Raw genomic sequence first — 19,940 nt, 5'->3', positions numbered from 1 at the left:
CTGCTTGGCACCAAGATGTTGATTTGTCTTGACCCTAACCCCTAACATCACATACCTTTGGAACCCCTTTTCTCTCACACACATGAATAATGATAACTGTTTTATTGTGTCTTTCGGTATGACCATCATATATGTAGTCCTTCTGATCCTAATATGGAGAAAGGACCTTACTCAGGGCTCTTGTCTCCTCCCAGACATTAGCCTCTCTCGCGTTCATTTCTGCGTCTGCTCTCTTGCTGAACATGAGAGAACTCCAGACTCAAGGTCTGCAACGATGTAATATTTATAATTTATTTCTTGATTCCCAGAATTACAGATTTCTAGCTAATTTTTGTCCTGGACTTAGTGTATGCCGGCTTACAGAACAAGAGTGCACATTATTTAGTCCTTTCAGGTTTGTTGAGATTTGCATTATAGGCTAGAACATGGCCAACGCGGTAAACTTTGGAAAATAAGTGCTTGAAAATTCTGTGAATTTTGAGAACATTGTATACAATACCTCCATTATATTGATTTTTGTTATGTTGTTCAAAACTTCCTTTTATAAATATTTTTATCAGCGTAAATTTATCTTTTTTTATTCCATGTTTCTTTATACTCTGCCTTCTTTTGGGTTCATGATAATTTTTGTTTTTTAATCATTCTGCCTTTGCCCTTGACTAGTTTGGAAAATATGCACTCTGTTCCTGTTCCCTTAATGATTACTTTAAACATGGATTTTTTTTTTCTTAGGTTTTATTTACTTAAAATTAAAGTTTATTTTTTTATTTTAGAGAGTATATGAGTAGGGGAGTGGGGCAGATACCAGCTGCTTCCAGTTTTTCAAAACTCAGGGACAGAAGAGTTGTGATTACTCATCACTCTTAAATCTCAGTATTTTGGGGGGTACCTGGGTGGCTCAGTCAGTTAAGCTTCCGACTCTGAATTTTGGCTCCTGATCTCATGGTTCGGGAGATTGAGCCCAGCATTGGGCTCTGCACTGACAGTGTGGAACCTGCCTGGGATTCTCTTTCTCCTACTCTCTCTCTCTCTGCCCCTCCCCTGCTCATGCGCACATACTCTCTCTCAAATAAACATTAAAAAAAATAATAATGGAAAAGGAAAGGGAGGATTTGGGGAAATGGTGAAAAGGGACCTTGTTTATTCTATAGACTTATTTAACTTTTACACCACACGTATTGATATATTTAAATCAATTAAATCAGAGTGGCAGAAGACAATTTGTGTTAAAAAAGAATATTATCCCAAATGGCTAAAAAGTATTACCAGATCCGTTTACGCATACCAGCCAAGTTTTTTTTTTTTTAAGTCTTTTTTAGTTTTAAGCCTAATTACTTCCCTTGCAATTTATAAGATATACAAAAATTTACAATGCTGGCATTTCTTGATGGATTCTACACCTACAAACAAGAATTTTATGGTATATGATTTTCTTTCATGATCTAATGAAACCTGAAACTCAGGACATACATGTGCTACAAAAATCCTCTGGACAAAAATCACATACATCTTGGACCTTTCTTAAATTACTGCTTTGACTATTCCATATATTCAAACATGAAACAAAATTGTCTTTTAGCATACTGCAGTTATTTGCTCTTCTTGACTACTTCATGTTGTATTTTTTACAAATAACTGGTAATGTGACAGGAACAGAATTTCTATTATAAAGTTTATATGTAAGCAACTGGCCCAGTGTCATTACATTACACTAACTCTCCTTAATAAGTATTATCTGATGCACAGTAAGTTTTGGACTTCATGCCAGAGGCATCTCTTATCACAAGTCTTCAGTCAGCTATCTTCTTTGGTGTGAAAGCTCATTTGTTTGGAAGGTGTTCCAGGATTCCCAACACTTACGAGTTTTTTTCTTCCCCCTCAGTGAAAACTATTATATCATGACCCCTCAAACACATCTGTTGCGGCCAAGTTTTATTTCTGTGTGACGTATAATGGGATTTCTCTTCTCGAGAAAAGATACTGACTTTTCACCTCATTCGTAGGCCTTTCCCTAATGAAATTAGGCTACACTGGTGGTAGATGGTGTTCCTATATTCACTGCATTTAAAAGGTCCCTCCTGGATAAGTTTTCTGGAACTGACAAAGACCAAAATTATCCTAACGTTCCCTGCATTCAGAGGGTGTCCTTTGTGTGGATTCTTTTGTATTCCGTGAGATCTGGCCCTTCACTAAAGTCTTTCCAGCGCTGTGTTCCCGAGATTTCTTTCCTGTGTGAATTTCCTCGTGTGAAGTGAGAAAGAACTTGACAGAGAATGTTTTCCCACACTCATTACAGTGATAAGGTTTCTGTCCCACGTGACTTCTCTGATGAACACTGAGGTATGATTTCTCAAAAAAGGCTTTCCCACATTGAATGCACTGATACGGTTTCTCTCCTGTGTGGCGTCTCTGATGTCTAATGAGCTGTGACTTCTGGTTGAAGATCTGACCACATGGAACACACCCATAGGGTTTCTCTCCAGTATGGCACCGTTGATGGATAATAAGATGGCTTTTTTGGCGGAAAGCTTTTCCACATTCATTGCATCCATGGGGTTTCTCTCCTGTGTGAATCAACTGGTGTCTACTGAGCATTGCCATACTGCTAAAGGCTTTCTGGCATTCGAGACATACGAAGGGTTTCTCTCCTGTATGCGTTCTGTGATGGACAATGAGCATTGCCTTTCGTATGAAAGCTTTTCCACACTCACCGCATTCATAGGGTTTCTCTCCTGTGTGAGTTCGCTGATGGACAATGAGATGTGACTTGTCTATGAAGGCTTTTCCACACTCACTGCATTCATAAGGCTTCTCTCCTGTATGAATTCTCTGATGTGTTATGAGGGATGACTTTTTATTAAAGGCTTTCCCACATTCCTTGCACTCATAAGGTTTCTCTCCTGTGTGAGTTCTTCGATGAACGATAAGCTGGGAGTTGTCTATAAATGCTTTTCCACATTCACTGCATTCATAAGGCTTCTCTCCCGTATGGATTCTCTGATGTGTTATGAAGTGTGACTTTTTATTGAAGGCTTTCCCACATTCCTTACACTCATAAGGTTTTCTTCCTGTATGATTTCTCTGATGTACAATGAGCTGTGATGTGTGTACGAAAGCTTTTCCACACTCATTGCATTCATAAGGCTTCTCTCCTATATGAATTCTCTGATGTGTCAGGAGATGGGAGTTTTTACTGAAGGCTTTCCCACATTCCTTGCATTCGTACGATTTTTCTCGTGTGTGAGTTCGCTGGTGAGCAACAAGCTGAGACTTCCTGCAGAAGGTCTTTTCACATTCTTTACATGCATAGGGTCTGTCTCCTGTATGAGTTCTTTGATGGATAAGTAGGTTTGACTTCTGCATGAAACCTTTACCGCAGTCCCTACACTCAAAAGGTTTCTCTCCTGTGTGTGTGCGGTAATGCAACCTGAGCTTTGTCTTCTCTCTGTAGGCTTTGCCACACTCTTTGCATTCATAGGGTTTCTCTCCTGTGTGAGTCCTGTGGTGTAAAATGAGATGATACTTTGTTCTGAAAGACTTTGGACACTCAAAACATCCATACGGTTTCTCTCCTGTATGAGTTCTCTGGTGCAGAGTAAGATGACATTTTGTACTGAAAGCTTTCTGACATTCAGGGCATCTGTACGGCTTCTCTCCTGTATGAGTTCTCTGGTGTATTATGAGCTTTGACTTATACCTGAAGGATTTGGGACATTCACTGCATTCATAAGGTTTTCCTTCTGTGTGAATTCTGTGATGTCTTTTGAGATTTTTCACCGTGCTGAAAGTCTTCACACAGAAATTATGTTCACTGTACTGGGCTGAAGTATGGCAGGTTTCATGTAGAGTATGGAAAAATGATTTCCCATGGCCACTTAATTCATTGGAATTCATTTCTGCAGAATTTTTATTCTGAAGTTTTGAATCTGAATGTTGTTTCAAACGTATTCCTCTTGAGAAACACCGAAGGGGTCTTTCTACAAATGGAACAAAGTTTTGCTCAGAGAAGAATTTTTTCCCAATGCATTATTTTCATTATTGCTTAACAGATTCATCATTCTCAGTATTTTCCTGATACGAATCCTAAACCTGCCACATTACTTCAGGGAAAAAAAAAATCCTATCATTATGAAATGGAGGGGGATGGAATCTCAAGTCCCTATCTAAAGAGAATGGAGAAAGTGATACACAGCAGGTGCACAGAAGTCAGAGGCATCCAATAAAAGAAATAGATAATAAGTAATGAACTGAAGGACATGGGTGTCATCAAACTTTGGAGGGAATCTATGAAATCTCTAGAAGCGTAACAGAAGGGCTATGTGGGGGTGCCTGGGTGGCTCAGTTGGTTGAGTGTCCGCAACTTCAGCTCAGGTCATGATCTTATGGTTTGAGGGTTCAAGCCCCATGTTGGGCTTTGCACTGACAGCGCAAGCCTGCTTGGGATTCTCTGTCTCCCCTTCCCTCTCCCCTCCCCTGCTCATTCTCCCTCTTTCTCGAAAACAAACATTAAAAAAAAAAGCCTACCTCTTTAAAAAAAAAAAAAAAAAAAAGGAGAGCTAAGTGAATATGGGTAAGACATGGGGAAAGTGGGTTGTGTCTAACAAGCTGCAAAAGAACAACTGAGCCAAAAAAGAAAGACCGAATGAAACAGGCCAAGATCTGACCCAGGGCAGATAAAAGGAGGTACGTCTTCTCTGAGGTGGCTAGCAAATGAGTCATACACGGTAAGAGAAGGAAGCACCATTCACACTGGTGACCTCTTCTCACTCAAAGTCACCTCTAAAGGTTCAAAGACGATGAGAAAAAAAACCCAAAATAACAAGGGTCCCAAAGCACCAAGATCAACTGTCACTTGGCTTCCGCTAACTCCCACTGCACTGGTATACTCACCTGGACTACACGAACTTGGGAATTCTCTCTCTACCAGTCCTTGCACTCCTTTCTCCACAGGAACCGTTGCTTCTGGCCAGGGAGCGTGATAACCTGTCAAGGGGTCATCACAGAGAACTGAGCAGTATTAGGGCCTATTGAAGGAAAGTTCTGTTTTAGGGAACAGACAGTAAATCTCAGCAGAACAGAAACTCTTTATTCCAAAAATGAAAATAAGTACCGTCACTGGTCATAAGGAAAATAGGTTCTATCACCTTTCCGAGTCCAAAATCATTAAGGATATCAGAGTACCCATAAATTGTAGCAATGGGGGGAAAAAAAGGGGCAATTAATGGGCTCATGCTGAGATATTTAGGAAAGTTGTCTTTACCCAATGACATTAGGTTGCTGTAATTTTCCAACATCACATCCCGGTAGAGGTTCTTCTGAACAGTATCTAGTAGCTCCCATTCTTCCCAGGTGAAATCCACAGCCACATCACTGAATGACAATAAGCCCTGTAATAACATAACCCTTTTTGATCTGGAGTTAATATAATGGAAAAAATGTAGGAGATAGATACTATTCTGATTATTTTTGCTATAGACGTTTATAAACAAGTATTTCTCTATGCCTAGTTTTGATTTATGCTTTGTGGGCTAATAACTTCATTTAAGCTATCCTTTCTGCATTCTTCATTCACTTCACTCATTCATTCACCCATGCAAAATGTTGCTAAAACTTTGCCTAAAAACCATCTGCAACTCACCTTAGGAGTGTTTAATGTTGGGGCGCCTGGGTGGCTCAGTTGGTTAAGTGTCCAACTTGAGCTCAGCTCGGGTCATGATCTCACGGTTTGTGAGATCAAGCCCCGAGTCGGCTCTGTGCTGACAGTGCGGAGCCTGGTTGGGATGGATGGACTGATTGATTGATTCATTCATTCTCTCTCTCTCTCTCTCCTGCCCCCTGCCCCTTTCTGCCCCTCCCCATCCACACGTGCGCATACTCTTTTCTGTCAAGTTAACTTTTTAAAAATGAGTAATGTTACCTACTGTAATAGGAATACATATGCACTAAAAAAGGAAATAAAGCATAATCCAGCCTTCATGTAGCTTCTGATAGTGCAGAGTGGCAAGTACACTCCTTGACAGAGTTGACATATGGGAAGACATTATGGTTTAAGGGTTACGACAGAAGTATACTCAAGTTAAAACATGGGCACAAGTAGGTGGAGAAATAACAGTCCTGAAGAAGTGGTCAAGCTAGAGCTACATCCGGTATGTTTAGTGGTGTGTCCCACAGTAAGAGCTAGAAGAGGTGGGAGCCATGGGTCTTCCAAAGGGAGGAAGAGTTCAAAGTGTTAAATCCTGGGGAGCCTGGGTGGCTCGGTCAGTGGAACAGCTGACTCTTGATTTCAGCTCAGGTCATGATCTCACGGTTCATGGGTTCAAGCCCCAAGTTGGGCTTTGTGCTGACAGCGCTGAGCCTGCTTGGGATCCTCTCTCTCCCCCTCTCCTGCTTGTGCTCTTTCTTTTTCTCTCAAAATAAATAAAGTTAAAAAAAAAAAGTGTTAAGTACCATACTGGCTTCAAGAAACTGCAAAAAGTTCAGCGAGACAAAAGAGGCCAAAGAGAACAGATGCCCTGGGCACAGGCAGCAACAGACCTTGGAGCAAGTGTTTATATTTCCTATAGACACTTGGTAGACACTATAGTGTTTTTCTTTTTTCTTTTTTTTTTAAGTTAGTTTATGTATGTAATCTCTACACCAAATGCAGGGCTTGAACTCATGCCCCAAGATCAAGAGTCACATGCTCTTCCAACCGAGCCAGCCAGGTGCGCCTGCAGTGTTTTTCATATACAAAAGTATGTTATGCTCAGAATTACCTTTTAGAAATTGACCGTGCTACATATTAACTCATGATACAAAAGCAAACAGAAAGCACTTACTATGTATTGCTCTAAACACTTCATATGTGTTAACACAATGATCTGCACAATGACCCTTAGGTGAGCATTACTCTTTGCAAATAAGAAGATATTTTTTTTAAGTTTTCTAGCTATGCCTTTTATATCTCCTACATTTCCTTAGGAAGATGACCGTTCACTGGGTCCATACTCTGGAGAAGGACGGGAGAGGAAGACCCATCGATGTTTGAGGACACTTCTTCACACTTAATGCCTGGGAAATATTTACTCAAAAAGTTCATGTGCTTCCTCCTTATATACAAAGTAAATCCCTTTTTTAAAAAATGTTTATTAATTTTTGAGAGAAAGAGAGACAGACAGAGCATGAGCAGGGGAGGGGCAGAGAGAGAGGAAGACACAGAATTGGAAGCAGGCTCCAAGCTCTGAGCTGTCAGCACAGAGCCTGATGCGGGGCTTGAACTCACAAGTGGTTAGATCATGACCTAAGCGCAAGTCAGACACTTTAACTAACTGAGCCACCCAGGTGCCCCTATACAAAGTAAATCTTATGTTTTTATTCTTTTGTGATGGTTTCCAGTATTATCACAGATAGGTCTGCAACTCAGCTCTGGATCCCACTGCTTATGTGGCAATGTTCCAACTGTTAGCACCTTGCAACATGTGACATGCAGATTAGCTAGAACTCCCTTCTTCATTGGCTCCTCTGGATCATTTATTCCGTCTCTGGGTCTAAGCACATCTCTCCCAGCTGCAATTTATCTATATACATAGTTCACTTTGATTGTGTACGTGTTTTAAACTGTTAACTAGTTAATTAGTTGTCACACAATGTTACATTAGTTTCAGTTGTATAATAGAGATTCAACAAACTATAGTCATGTCGTGTTCACTGCATGTGTAGCTGTCTAAATACAACACTATTAGAATATCATTGATTACATTCCCTACGCTGTACATTAAAAAAAAATTTTTTTTTAATTGTTTTATTTTAGAGAGAAAGAGAGTGTGAGTAGGGAAGGGGCAGAGGGAGAGAGGGAATTTTAGGCTCTCAGCATGAAGCCTGATACGGGACTCGATTCCAAGATCCTGGGATCATGACTTGAGTGAAATCAAGAGCCGGCCGCTCAACCGACTGGGCCACCCAGGTGCTACCCTATGCTGTAGCTTTTATGCTCATGATTTCTTCATTCCAAAATTGAAAGCCTGTATCTTCCACTTCCCTTCACCCATTTTGCCCAACTCCTCACTCCCTTACCAACTCTGGCGAGCATCAGATTGTATGCATTTTTATAAACCTCTAGAAATATGGGAAATAAACAGCTCACCTGGGACTTGGTCATTTTCAGCATTCAGGTGTCTCCGGTGTCAAGAGTATCCTCAGTAAGGATGAATTTCTAGACTCGAGATCTACTTTTTTTCCTTTATAGGAAGTGCCTCATTCTGGGAAGGCCGCATCTATGGATTCAGAGAAAGATTTGTTTGGCAAAAGCAAGTTCCTGTGCAGGCAAGGAACTGTTTTTAAGCATCTTCTTTTATCACTTAACCCTCACAATCCTAGTGGCTAGACTATAATTATTCCGTTTGAAAGAAAAGAAAGATCAAACACCTGACGAAAAGCCACACGGTAACTGGCGGACCAAGGACTAAGACGCAAACCCTCAGAAATGGTAGAATCTGATTCCAGGGAAATTACCAGAATGATGAATTATCCTTTCAGCCTAATCAACTAAAAAAATGGGGGAAATATCTAAACTATTTTCAGACACAGAAGTCAGAGAAGAAGGGGAACATTTGTGTGCTGAGACTCACTGCCTGGAGACCTTCTAGGCCACAGTTGAGGAGAAGGAGCCCAAAGAGTCTAGCAGGCTTGCTGAATTAATGATAAAAAAGTAAAAGTCTGAGGAAGCAAAGATGACAAGCACTTGCCAGGCAGTATACCAGAGAAGAGAGACAGGGAAAACTCACTCTGCAGATGCACAGAGGGTTCTTTTGAGTCTCTGGCTAAGGTCTAATGAACTGTGAGGAAAGGAGAAGGTCCAACAATTCCTGGAGCTCACACCAGATCAGGAACAGCCAGTGTTCCCACTAGCCTGGGTGGAAAGACCTTCTAGTATGCCTGTTTTTCAAATGTGCAGAGGTCTCAGGAGAATATTACCTCAATAATGGGGACAAAATAAGACCAAAAAGACTCTTATGGCCCCACCTAAGAAAGCTTAAAAGAAAGCCTCCAAAGAATCAAAACTCTTTCAGAGTAACTTGGCTACATCCCAGAGCAAACCTCAAAAGTAGTGAAAGGAATAAAAGAAAATCCTCTAAACAGTGTGAAGCTGACGATATATGATATCCAATCAAAAATGACCAGAGATGCAGAGAAGCAAGGAAATATGACCCACGGCTAGGGGGGATATCAAGCAAGAGAAAGAGACAAAAATGGCCAAAGGGAGAGACCTGGCACCCAGTACACTAAAAACGCTATCCTAGGCACACCTGGGTGGCTCAGTAGGGTAAGCTCAGGTCATGATCTCGTGGTTTGTGGGTTCGAGCCCCATGTCGGGCTCTGTGCTGACAGCTTGTAGCCTGGAGCCTGCTTTGGATTCTTTGTCTCCCTCTATCTCTGTCCCTCCCCTGCTTGTGCTGCCTCTCTGCCTGCCTCTCTCTCTCTCTCTCTCTCTCTCAAAAATAAACATTAAAAAATTAAAAACAAATGCTATTATATATATACTCCATATATTCAGTACATTAGAGACAAGCATGAACATGATGAAAAACTATTAAAATGTTTAACAAATGTGACTGAAACACTAGGAGGACATTTACGTTTACCTCATACCAAAATTAACTCAAATAGATTACAGTTGTAAGAATTGAAACTGTGTAGGGGCGCCTGGGTGGCGCAGTCGGTTAAGCGTCCGACTTCAACCAGGTCACGATCTCGCGGTCCGTGAGTTCGAGCCCCGCGTCAGGCTCTGGGCTGATGGCTCAGAGCCTGGAGCCTGTTTCCGATTCTGTGTCTCCCTCTCTCTCTGCCCCTCCCCCGTTCATGCTCTGCCTCTCTCTGTCCCAAAAATAAATAAACGTTGAAAAAAAAAAAATTTTAAAAAAAAGAATTGAAACTGTGATACTTCTAGAAGAAAGCACAGAAAAAAATTTTTAAGTTTATTTATTTGTTTTAGGAGAGAGAAGAGAAAAGGGGGAGGAAGCGGGGCAGAGAGAGAGAGAAAGAGAGAATCCCAAGCAGCCTCTATGCTGTCAGTGCACATGAGATCATGACTTGAGCTGAAATCAAGAGTTGAATGCTTAACTGACTGAGCCATCCAGGAGCCCCAAGCACAGAAAAACTTTAAGTGATCTTGGATTAGGCAAAGATTTATTACAGGGCACAAAACGCACAATAAACAAAAAAAAAAATTGATAAATTGGACTTCCTCATTACTAAAAATTTTTGATATGCAAAAGACAGTTGTAAAATGAAGGATGAAGCCAGAGGAGGTTAGAGTAAAACATTAATGAAGTGCATACTTGATTGAAAGACTTCTATGTAAAAAATATGAAGAACTTTTCCAACTTCACAAAAGAGACAATCTAGTAAAAAAAAAAGGAACAAAAGATTTAAACAGACACTTCCTCCCAAACACAGAGAGACAGCAATTAAGCACATGAAAAACTGTTTTAGGTGACACAAGGAAAGCAAATTAAAACCAAAATAAAATATTGCTACAAACCTGTTAGAATGGTCATTTATTTATGTGTTTACATATGTGTGTATATATGTATTTCTTTATTTATAAGTAAGCTCTAGGCCCAATGTGGAGCTCCAACTCACGACCCTGAGATCAAGACTTGCCAGGTGGCCCAGAATGGCTATAATTTAAAAGACCGAGGGGCACCTGGGTGGCTTAGTTGGTTGAGCATCTGAGTTCGCTCAGGTAATGATCTCACAGTTTGTGAGTTCGAGCCCCACAATGGGCTCTGCAAAATTAATTTACCACAGAGTAATGTGGAGATGCCAGGACATCCTGGAAATACTTGGACACAGTTTATTACTCTCAATATCACACTACTGAGAACTCTGAAAGAAAATACAACTCTGTGTCTTAGACTGTAGGAGAACTGAAGAAAACAGAACTGGATTTCAAAGACGATGGGAGAAAGAAATTTATAGGCCAAGTGCATTTATTAGCTTCTCTATTAAAACCTGAAATAAGGGACTCCTGGCTGGCTCAGTGGGTAGAGCATGCAACTCTTTTGTTTTTAATAGTATTCTCTTTTTTTAATGTTTGTTTATATCTGGGAGAGAAAGAAGAGTGAACACGCATGAGAGGGAGAGGGGCAGAGAGAGAGGGAGACAGAGGATCCAAAGCTGAAAGCACAGAGCTTGATGCAGGGCTTGAACTCATCAACCACAAGATCATGACCTGAGCCGGCGTCAGATGTTTAACCGACTGAGCCACCCAGGCGCCCTGAGGATGCAACTCTTGATCTCCGGGTTGTGAGTCTGAGCCCCATGTTGGGTGCAGAGATTGCTTAGGAAAAAAATAATTTAAAAAAAACTTGAAATAAAATGCTAGATAACTGTATCCACTGGTATGTAGGAGGTATATACTAGGAAAACAATACAGAAGAACTGTACTATGCACAGCTGACTTTATTACAGTAATGCAAGGATAGTTTAATAAGAACCATTTAATTCTCTCAAAAGATGAGGAAAAGAGATGTCAGAAAACCCCAAGCCACTCAATTAAAAAAATATATATTACTAAACTAGAAATAGACAAGAAAGAGTATCTACAAAATAATCCACGGCACATTTCTTTAAACTCAGGGACATGGATAACCTCTCACTGAACCTTTAGTCAAAAATGTACCACAGATCAGAACCTGAGCAATAAAATGGGCAAAATCAATTGAAAGAAGACTGGAAAAAAACCAAAACTGTCATTATGCAACTGTTTTGAGATCAATATAAACATCAATTGGAATTTCACATTCAAACAACAATTAAGGTTTAAAAGGGGTTAAAACCAGTATTTACAATACCAGCAAAACCTATGAAGTACCTGGGGGAACCTGTGCAAGGTAACAGATTATAGCAAAAGAATGCAAATCGTAAGCAGTCAAATGGAGAGAGGGACAAGAGGGTGAGGTTCGGGAGGATCCCAAACCAGAAGTTTCCATTGTCCTATCCTCTGGGAGTCGGGACACATTACTTATCCGTCCAGCATATCCACGAGTGCCAATATGTAGGGTACTGCCACCACAGAGGTGCATCTGAGTTTCAGTGTCCGTAGTTTTTATTAGAATTTCATTAATCAGTAAGCAGGACTGATTTAATCACTGGCCATTTGACTCAGCCTCCAGCACCACTACCATCTTGGAGCTAAGGCTGGTCTCACCAGGCTCAAAGCCCCCACCCTCTAACCGCATGGTTGGTCTTTCTGGCAGAAATAGCCCCATGCCATGTCTCCTCATTGGCATAAACTATCCATAGACCCACCATGAATAATAACAGGGACACGCCTGTCACTTAGGACATTCCAACAGTTTAGAGGCTACCTCCCAGGAACTGGGGACAAAGCCCAGGCAAATGGTTTATCACAAAATACCTAGCAAAAGACTAAGTTTCTAAGTACATGACTATTCTCTAAAATGAGTAAAGACAAACTTGTAAGTTTTAAAATTGGCCAACGTAATATATAAAGATGTTGAATCACTGTGTTGTACACCTGTAACGTTGTTGTATCAACTGTAATGAAATTTAAAAATTAAAGTAAGTAAATAAAATAAAACTGGCCAATGAACATATAAAAAGATAATCAGGGCACCCAGGTGGCTCAGTTGGTTAAGTATCCAACTCTTGATCTCGGCTCAGGTCATGAGCTCACGGTTCTGTGAGTTTGAGCCCCACATCAGGCACTGTGCTGACAGCGTGGAGCCTGCCTAGGATTCTCTCTCTCTCCGCCCCTCCCCCACTCATGCTGTGTCTTTTTCTCTCTCAAAATAAACATTAAAATTAAAAAAAAAAAGATAATCAACCATCACAGTTATAGGAATAGTACATATGGAGACCACAATGAGAGGACTTTGACACTCAAAAGATGGTCAAAAACAAGAAGGAAAATACTAAGTGTTGGAAAGCTTACTGATCAACAGGCACTTTTACAATACTGATGAGAGAGTAAGGTGGTACAAGAGAAATTTGGCTTTTCCTTCTAGATGAAAATTCATCTATTTTATGTCAGAAATTATACTTCTGGGCTAGACTATATAGATTCTCACAATGACCAGGAGATATGTAAGACTTTGGAACCTCACTACTTTTAACAGCCGAAACCCAGAAACAATACGAATGTCCAACAGTAGGAGAATGGATGCGTGAACTACACTATATTCATGCCATGAAATTCATTTTAATGAGCCAAACTTACATGCAAGATGGATGAATCACAGACTTTTTTTTAATTAAACAAAATTGGGGGCACCTGGGTGGCTCAGTCGGTTAGGCGTCCGACTTCAGCTCAGGTCATGATCTCACAATCCATAAGTTTGAGCCCTGCATCGGGCTCTGTGCTGATAGCCTGGAGCCTGCTTCTGATCCTGTGTGTCTCTCTCTGCCCCTCCCCTGCTCATGCTCTGTCTCTGTCTCAAAAATAAAAACATTTAAAAAATGTTTTTAATAAATAAATTAATTAAAAAAATTTTTTTTTATTTTAGAGAGAGAGTGCGAGCAGGGGAGAGGGGCAGAGGGAGAGAGCATCTTAAGCAGGCTCCAGGCTGAGCATTGAGCCTGACACAGGGCTCGATCCCATGACCCTAGGATCATGACCTGAGCTGAAATCGAGAGTCAGATGCTCAACTGACTGAGCCACCCAGGCGCCCGCAATCACAGACTTGTAATGAATCAAGAAAAGCAAGCCTCAGAAGACCACATTATAAGATCCTTATTTATAACACTTACAAACTAGAAAAATTAAAGAGTGTACTCTTATGGTATTCATAGACGTGATAAAATTATAAAAGTCAAGGGAATACTACATACTAATTTGTGAACAGTAGTTCCAAAGTTTGGGAGAATTAAAAGGAGGGACTAGGAAGATGAATAAGCATGGAGACTTTTCCATTTTTAAATAATCAAATATGACCTTTAATTAAACAACACTGTAAAGAAAAGCTGAGGTTAATCACCTTTTTCTAAATGGGGCTATCACACTAGAAAAGACTCCTAAAAGGATGATACACCCACTGTCGCTAAAGATGTAGAAAAGCCTGGCACATGGCGTGTGCAAGCATTACATAATGGAACATTACTGGGGAGTTTGGTAAAACTAAACCAGAAGCCTTTGAAATATGCACTTAAGCCGGCCTACTTTTATATATTAAAAAAGGAAAATAGATACAAAATATAATTCGGTTTAAAAATACATTTCAAAATAGTACAGACACTTTAAGGTGATTTTTTTCTGCTTTTATTGATGATAAGTATATAACGATAACTTCCTTTTGTCAATTACCTACCTGTTATGGACTTAATATTTATGTCGTCTAGGTGGCGCCTGGCTGACTCAGTCAGTAGAGCATGCCACGCTTGATCTCAGGGTCCCGGGTTGTGAGTTCAAGCCCTACCTAGGGCGGGGAACCTACTTAAAAAAATAAAAAAAATTCACAGCCCCCAAACTCAGGATTAGTTGTGTATTTGGACACAGGGCCTTTGGGAGATAATTAGGTTTGATGAGGTCATGAAGGTAGGGCCCTCAGGAGTACCTCTGTGAGGTAGATACCAATTGGTTTGAATGGGGAAAATGCGAATGATAGATAGAACTTGGTACCTCACCCCAAATCACACAAACAAGTAGCAGAACGGACATAAAAAGCTAGGACTAACATGATTTCACTTGCATGCAAACACGTATACACTGGCTGACACGCGCACACAGTGTTCATGGCACAATTTTTAACAATGGATGTATTTATGGCAGGTATACTCGTGATCACTTTGCTGTTCTTTCGAGTTCTCTTTATGCTTAAAATTCAGTATGAAAAGCTGGGAAACGTAATACTTCAATGCTTCATACACACCCAAATGTCTGTCTACCTGAGGCCTCCTCGCGTGCCAACCCCACCCACCTCTCCCACGGACGCCAGGCTGCTGCACACCCTGCACTTCGCTCTTGCACCTACTCACAGCCCCCCCCCCCCCCCCACCGACAGCTATTTTCACAGGGATCACGAACCCCTCGGATGCTCGAACTCGGACCACAGGAGCCCCAGACGATCCTTTCCTCACCGACCGGACCCCGATGGGCCCCTGGGTCAGTGGCTCCCCCAGAGCCTCTGTCTACGGCCTGGGGGCGCGTGCCGAAGCACACCTGTCACTGTCAGCAGGAATGGTCTCTCGTCCTAAACACTGATGCCAGCCGAAGACTCCGACAGCCTCCAAACCGCCTTAAACAAGCACCTTCCTACGAGCACCCACCGCAAACCGCAGCTCAGGTCGAGGAATTCCCACAACGCGGGACTCTGAAAGGAGCCTGTAGAAACCTCACAGGACCTCGACCGCGAATCTGTGACCTTACTCCGTGGGAACCCAATCCTCAATACGCCACTTCCGCTTCCGTTCACCTGGTGTGCTGGCCCGTGTCCAGAGCCATTACTCAGATTCAGTAGCACTTTGGAGTGAGCGATCAAGCCACAAACCCTCACTCCGGCCCCGGCTAGAACTACCGCTGGCTAACTCCGCCGCGACGATTTCGCTGCGTATTGGTGGGAGCGGCCATTGCGGATCGTGCCCGCCATCTTGCGTCGTGCGCTGTACGGAGAGCGAGATGGCCACCGTAGGCGACCGGAGTAGGCCGGCCAGACACGAAAGGTGCATATCCAGCCCATCCTTTTTCCACTTTTCGAGACTTCTCATGTCCGGTTCTTCCACCTCGGCAGCGGCTGTCAGTGCCGTCGCGCATGCTTAGTAGGACCTCAGCGCTCTCTCCTGCAGTCTTCCAACCTCACCGGGACGCTAAGCCAATCACAGACCAGGCCTGAGCCGGAAATGGCTGCTCCCGCTCTGTCTCGTCGCCCTTTGGAAGCCGCTCTGAGGGCGCGGCCATATTGGGAAAGTCTGGATCCGTACAGCGAAGAGCGGACTTCAGGGCTGGGAATCCGGAGGCGTTCACGGCACATTTGAGAAAACCGGGAATAGGAGGCTAGAACTGGATCTGGAGGAGCAGGGGCGGTACGAGGAGAGCGCTCTGGATGTGTGCTTCGCGATGAGAGACGGTTGTGAAGCATTCACTGGGACCCGAGGTCCACGCCAGAAGATTAACTCTTGTATCTCGTGTCCCAACATAAACTGAGTACATTAAAGAAGGATCCTGTGTATCGTCGTTAGTCACAGTCCACCAGTCATTTGTTTTTGTGAATACCGCACAGATAATGATCCCAGCAGCATTATTTAGTCGGTTTCCCCCACTGCTATGTAGTACCATCTGTCATAAATCAAGTCTCCTTACCTTCATGGCTCTGACTTAGGACGTTCTGTTCCATTGGTCTCTTTGTTTATCCCTGTGCCGGTACCACTATGTTTTAGCTATGGGAGCTTTCCAAGTCTTCACAATCCGATAAAGCAAGGTCTCCTACCATATTCTTTTTCTATGAGCCTGTCTTCGTTCTTTAGGCCCTTTATATTTTCAGATAAGATTTTTTAAGTTTATTTTTGAGAGAGACAGAGACTGTGAGTGGCAGAAGGGCAGAGAGAGGGAAAGAATCCCAAACAGGCTCCCGCCTTCAGCACAGAGCCTGAAGCAGAGCTCCAACCCAGGAACCATGAGATCATGACCTGAGCCAAAATCGAGTCAGACACTTAACCAACTGAGTCATCCAGACGCCCCTATATTTTCAAATAAAATTTTAACTCACCTTGTGAACTTCCACACACACAGAAGTGTTTGTGGAAAAAATCTAGAATAGCATTCCAGGGCTATCTCTGTGAAGGGACCGGGACCATTGAAAATGATGAGAAGGAGGAACGCCTGGGTGGCTCAGTTAAGCATCTGACTTTGGCTCAGATCATGATCTCCAGGTTCGAGAGTTCGAGCCCCATGTTGGGCTCTGTGCTGACAGCTCAGAGCCTGGAGCCTGCTTCGGATTCCGTGTCTCCCTGTCTGTCTGCTCCTCCCCCGCTTGCACTCTGTCTTTCTCTCTAAAAAATAAATATTAAAAATTTAAAAATGATGTAAGGGTGTTTACTGGAAAGGGATAAATAGGGCTTCTGGAATGTTCTATGGCTTGATCTGAGTGGTGGCACATAATTGTTAACACATGGGTGTTGCCATTTTATGTTAAACTGATACATATGTGTGTGATTGTATTTAATATACTTTTCCGTATGGTATATTCTAGAATACAAATGTTTTAATAATTGTACATACTCCACTTTACACTGCTGGCAACTAGGTAGAATTAATAGATTTTTAGTTACAGGCAACAACTGCCTTCACTTTTATGAATACTTCACGGAACCAAATAGCTTAAACATCCTAAAAGAGAGGATTGTGTTTGGGGTGCCTGGCTTGCTCAGTTGGTGGAGCATGTGACTCTTGATCTTGGGGTTGTGAGTTTGATTCCCACATTGGGTGTAGACATTACTTAAAAATAAAATCTTTAAGGGGCACCTGGGTGGCTCAGTCAGTTGAGCGTCTGACTCTTGGTTTTGGCTCAGGTCATGATCCTGAAGTTTGCAAGTTCAAGCCCCATGTGAGGCTCCACACTGACAGTATGGAGCCTTCTTGGGATTCTCTCCCTCTCTGCCCCTTCCCTGTTCTCGCTCACTCTCTCTCAAAAAAAAAAAAAAAAATTCTTAAAAAAAAAAGGGGGGGGGGGGACATTTGGGTGGCTCGATGGTTGAGAGTCCAACTTCAGCTCAGGTCATGATCTCACTGTTGGTGATTTTGAGCCCCACATCAGCACAGAGCCCACTTCAGATCCTCTGTCCTCCCTCTCTCTATCCCTCCCCTGCTTGTTCTTTCTCTCTCAAAAATAAATAAATCTTTTAAAAATATAAAAAATACAGACAGAGAGGATTGTGTTTAGCTAGGCCCGAGTGTCTGGTCTAGGAGCCAAAAGCTCATGTGAAAAGAGCACTATCCTAAGAGCTCCCATTTCCGCCCCCCCCCCCCCCCACCTTTTCATTTACCTGCTAGATCTTGAGTGTTGAGCTCAATTGTTTCATTCTTTTCACAGAGGCATTAAAGGACTCCGGTCTTCAATTTGCCCAACTTAAAGGACTATGGTTGTTCAGTCCCAAGACCTAGTAACCATGTGGAAGCTAATACAATAGGGCCCGATTCTGAACACGGTCATAGGATTTTTAAATTTCATGAAGGCTCTGTTGCTGCTTTATATTGTATCTTTGGCTTTGGGGGCTTCCTGGCCCCAGGAAGCTTCACTGTGGCTTTCTTGTCTGACACTTTCATTGAAGTGAGGTTTCTCTTTTCAGTATCTGGGCCTTATTTTTTTCCAAATACCACACTATCAAAGGATTAGCATCAGAAAGACACTGTGGTTTGTAGGAGAGTATCTTTTATTATTAGAAGATTCAAGTTGAAGGCTCCTGGATGGCTCAGTGGGTTGAACATCTGACTTTGGCTCAGGTTCATGAGTTCGAGCCCCACATCTGCTTCGCTGCTGTCAGCACAGAGCCCACTTCGCTTCAGAAACTCTTTCTCCCTCTCTCTCTGCCCCTCCCCCACTCGTGTTCTCCCTCTCTCTCTCTCTCTCTCTCCCTCTCAAAAATAAATAAAGAAGATTCTAATTGAGGTATTTGGCAGCAAGGGATCATATGTCTGCAATCTTACTTTCAGTTAGTTCAATCAAAAGTAGATTGGGGGGTGCCTGGGTGGCTCAGCTGGTTAAGCATCCGACTTTGGCTCAGGTCATGATTTCATGGTTCACGTGTTCGAGCCCCACATCGGGCTCTCTACTGTCAGTGCGGAGCATGCATCAGATCCTCTGTCCCTCCCTCTTTCTCTCTGCCCCTCCCCCACTCATGTTTTTTCTTCCTCTCTCAAAAATAAATGAACTTAAAAAAATGTTTACTTTATTTTAAAAAAAAAATTTTTTTTTTAACGTTTATTTATTTTTGAGACAGAGAGACAGAGCATGAACGGGGGAGGAGCAGAGAGAGAGGGAGACACAGAATCAGAAACAGGCTCCAGGCTCTGAGCCATCAGCCCAGAGCCCGACGCGGGGCTCGAACTCACGGACCGCGAGATCGCGAGATCGCGACCTGAGCTGAAGTCGGACGCCTAACCGACTGAGCCACCCAGGCGCCCCAAAAAATGTTTACTTTAAAAAAGCAGTAAATTGGATAGTAGAGATGGATGGATAAGTAGAAGATACACAGATAAAGCAAATACAGCAAAATGTAACATTTACTGAGCTTACGTGATCTATATAATGGTGTCCACTGTACTATTCTTTGAGTTTTTGTATGTACATGAAGATTTTTATGATAAAAGGCTTGGGAAACTACTAGTGACTGCTTTTGGATATGTAACTGATTCTCCTTAGTGTGTTTGTTTGCAGTTGGGAGGAAGTGGGAGAAGAAAGTAGAGGTCCTGTCCAAACTTAGATTACTGGTAGAAATCACTCATCTGGAAGAACCCATTCTATACTCATCCCCAGGGAGAAGCAGGGTTTCTGTCTGGCTTCCGGGACTGAAAGCCTGCAGGGAAGGTAATGAATTGACGCTACTTGGGAGTATGTGAGCTTCTTGGATGTATAGAGTGTTTTCATCAAATTTGGAAGCTTTTGTCATTATTTGTTCAAATATACCTTCTGCCATGTATTCTCTCCCCCTTCTAGGGATTCCATTATGCATATGGTGGTATGCTTGAGGGTGTGCTATAGATCTCTGAGGCTCAGATCACTTTTTCTTTTTCTTTTTTTCTATTTCACTTTTTCCTTTTTCTCACAGTGGATAATGTTTATTGATCTTTCTTCGTGTTGGCTTGTTTTGTCTTGTGCCAGATCAAATTTGCTCTGAGCCCCTCTAGTAAATTTATCGTTTTTATCTCTTTGTTGATATATGCCATTTGGTGAAGAACCATTATCATACTTCCCTTTAGTTCTTTAGTTTTCTGCTCCTCGAACACA

The 19,940-nt window shown here is 42.2% G+C and overlaps 1 protein-coding gene across 12 annotated transcripts; it reads right to left on the bottom strand.

Moving 5' to 3' along the window:
* Positions 1–267: 267 nt before the first annotated feature.
* On the bottom strand, positions 268–17,451 carry LOC123577986 (zinc finger protein 260-like). Of its 12 annotated transcripts, none has more exons than XM_045440438.1 (6): positions 15,268–17,451; positions 14,310–14,431; positions 8,123–8,252; positions 5,261–5,387; positions 4,891–4,983; positions 268–3,977 (listed from the first exon to the last, which is right to left on the bottom strand). In XM_045440438.1, exons 3-6 carry the CDS (start codon positions 8,144–8,146, stop codon positions 2,119–2,121), a joined length of 2,103 nt encoding a protein of 700 aa, XP_045296394.1. In that variant the 5' UTR covers positions 8,147–8,252; positions 14,310–14,431; positions 15,268–17,451; the 3' UTR covers positions 268–2,118. The 12 variants fall into 12 exon arrangements, with proteins under 12 accessions (XP_045296394.1, XP_045296385.1, XP_045296387.1 ...); XM_045440429.1 differs by having other exon boundaries at positions 1,122–3,977; positions 14,310–14,434; positions 15,161–17,451; XM_045440431.1 differs by having other exon boundaries at positions 1,122–3,977; positions 15,161–17,451.
* Positions 17,452–19,940: the final 2,489 nt, after the last annotated feature.

The sequence above is a fragment of the Leopardus geoffroyi genome, chromosome E2 (assembly GCF_018350155.1).
Source record: "Leopardus geoffroyi isolate Oge1 chromosome E2, O.geoffroyi_Oge1_pat1.0, whole genome shotgun sequence".
NCBI classification, from domain to species: domain Eukaryota; kingdom Metazoa; phylum Chordata; class Mammalia; order Carnivora; family Felidae; genus Leopardus; species Leopardus geoffroyi.
This window is presented reverse-complemented; position numbering and strand designations above follow the sequence as displayed.